The following is a 2399-nucleotide window of genomic DNA, read 5'->3' on the forward strand; positions in this document are numbered from 1 at the left end:
GTCTGACACCGTGCTCTCTGCTGCCACCTCTGTCCATGTCAGGAACTGTCCAGAGTAGCAGCAAATCCCCATAGAAAACCTCTCCTGCTCTGGACAGTTCCTGACATGGACAGAGGTGGCAGCAGAGAGCACTGTGTCAGACTGGAGAGAATACACCCCTTCATACAGGACATACAGCAGCTGATAAGTACTGGAAGACTGGAGATTTTGAAACATAAGTAAATTACAAATCTGAATAACATTCTGAAACACCAGTTGATTTGACTGATTTTTCCCCCTTTAATACAAACATACACATATAACACAGGCTCCATTTTCAGTGGAGCCTTACAGGTTCCCTCTTTTGTACACTACAATTTTACTTTGTTTTTGTTTTTTTTTGTTTTTTTCTTTATGTATATATTACTTTGGTTCTATTACTTCCTATCAGTGTTTTAATACAATGGACGTTCTTGAACATTCTCCCATAATTTATGCTATTGTGTTCACACACTATGGGGGAGATTTATCAAACATGGTGTAAATTGAAACGTTTTCTCCGATTAACGACAAACAATTGTAAACGAGCACTTTTGAGGGTGACCTGAAATTGTTCACCAAAATACATGGAACGATAGTCGTTGGTTACAATCGCAATTACAATCGTTCGTATACCCGTATACTCATATACTCTAGCATACAGACTATTACAATAGTGAACGGACGATATGTACATACACCGAAAGATTTGTGAGGGTTATCGATGATTTTATGGTCGGCGACAAATGATATATAAACAAATTCTCATTAGTCGTTAGATCGTCGCCTACATACACATGGAAAGATTATCGCACAAGTTCAAACGATATAACGATTTTTCACACAATATTCTTTCCATGTAATATGACCCTAAGGCCGGACACTGCTTGTTGGAGAGATAGCCCAGGTGTGATGGCGGCCTGGTCTTCTACTGTGGAGTCCCATGGCTGGAATTGGTGCAGCCCCGCAGATGCATTGGTGGGTTTAAGCCCTTGTTCCTCCCCGTATGGTCTCATGGAGAAAGAAATCTAAGTTGGGTTGACGGCCTCCATCTGTCGGGTCCCTTACATAGAAGCCTACTGTAGACCTCTCGGGCTTTTTGCCTGAAGCGATTCCCGAGCATGCAGTACAGGACGGGGTTGATGCAGCTGTTACAGTTGACGAGATAAATAGAGATGTTATAAACGATATAATTGTCGGACGTCAACCGACATGAACGCAAGACGTTGAATTCATTTAATATGTTAATAAATGTGGAAATATTGAATGGAAACCAACACACGATGAAGACCAAGAAGACGGACAGGACCAGCCAAGTGGCTCTTCTCTCCTTCTTTTCTTTCTTCCACCGTCGCATTGGGTTGTTCCTTAAAACGAGAATCATTTGAGACGTACAGGCGGTGGTGACGACCATTGGGACCAAGAAGCCCAGAACATTGATGATGACATTAATAGCGATATACCAGTTTGGAGAAGACCTGACTGAGACGCAGGTGGTGGTATTTGATCTTTCATCGATCAGCACCTGTCTGAGCATGGCGTTGGGCATACATAACACAGCTGCAAGCATCCAGATGATGCCACACCTCACCCTCGCCCACCAAGATCTTCTCAAGTGACCAATGGACGTGGCCTTCACCAGAGTTAGATATCGCTCAATACTGACCATCATAAGGAAATAGATGCTGCTGTAAAGGTTTAAAAGAAATAAGGAGAAGACCGCCACACACATGAAGCCTCCGAATGGCCAGTAGTAATTGTGGGAGACGTAGAGAGCCCTGAATGGATGGCCAATAACAAATATCAGATCGGCAGCCGCCATGTTCCCCAGGTAGATCTCAGTCACTGTGCAGCGACTCTTATGAAGGACAAAGACGGAGATGACAAACAAGTTTTCTATGAAGCTCATGATGAAGATGACCCACATGAACTGGGGCTGGTAGCTAAAAAGCCACTCAAAGCTTTCCAGGTCTATACATTTGTTTAATGGAAATCCTGGGTTATTGGCCAATTCTGTCATGGTTGCATTGTGTTCTTTACTCGCCATCTTGTGCTTAGTATGCTTGGGCTCCTGCTGGAAACACACAGTGTAAGTATCATTTCAGGTGACTTTTTAGGATGCACTGACCTGTGTGTGTATATAAGGAGTGCTACCGTCCTGTGTATGTATATGAGGAGCGGCACTGTCCTGTGTATGTATATGAGGAGCGGCACTGTCCTATATGTATATTTAAGGAGCAGCATTGTCCTGTGTATGTATATGAGAAGCTGCACCATCCTGTGTATGGATATGAGGAGCGGCACCATCCTGTGTATGTATATGAGAAGCGGCACCATCCTGTGTGTGTATATAAGGAGCAGCACTGTCCTGTGTATGTATA

General features: G+C 43.5%; 1 protein-coding gene across 1 annotated transcript; it reads right to left on the reverse strand.

Annotated features, from left to right (window-relative positions):
• Nucleotides 1–1030: 1030 nt before the first annotated feature.
• On the reverse strand, nt 1031–2065 carry LOC138770599 (B2 bradykinin receptor-like). Its single transcript, XM_069949702.1, has one exon. The coding sequence runs from the start codon at nt 2063–2065 to the stop codon at nt 1031–1033; it is 1035 nt and encodes a 344-aa protein (XP_069805803.1).
• Between the last annotated feature and the right edge of the window lie 334 nt (nt 2066–2399).

Source organism: Dendropsophus ebraccatus, chromosome 13, assembly GCF_027789765.1.
Source record: "Dendropsophus ebraccatus isolate aDenEbr1 chromosome 13, aDenEbr1.pat, whole genome shotgun sequence".
Taxonomy (NCBI): Eukaryota; Metazoa; Chordata; class Amphibia; order Anura; family Hylidae; genus Dendropsophus; species Dendropsophus ebraccatus.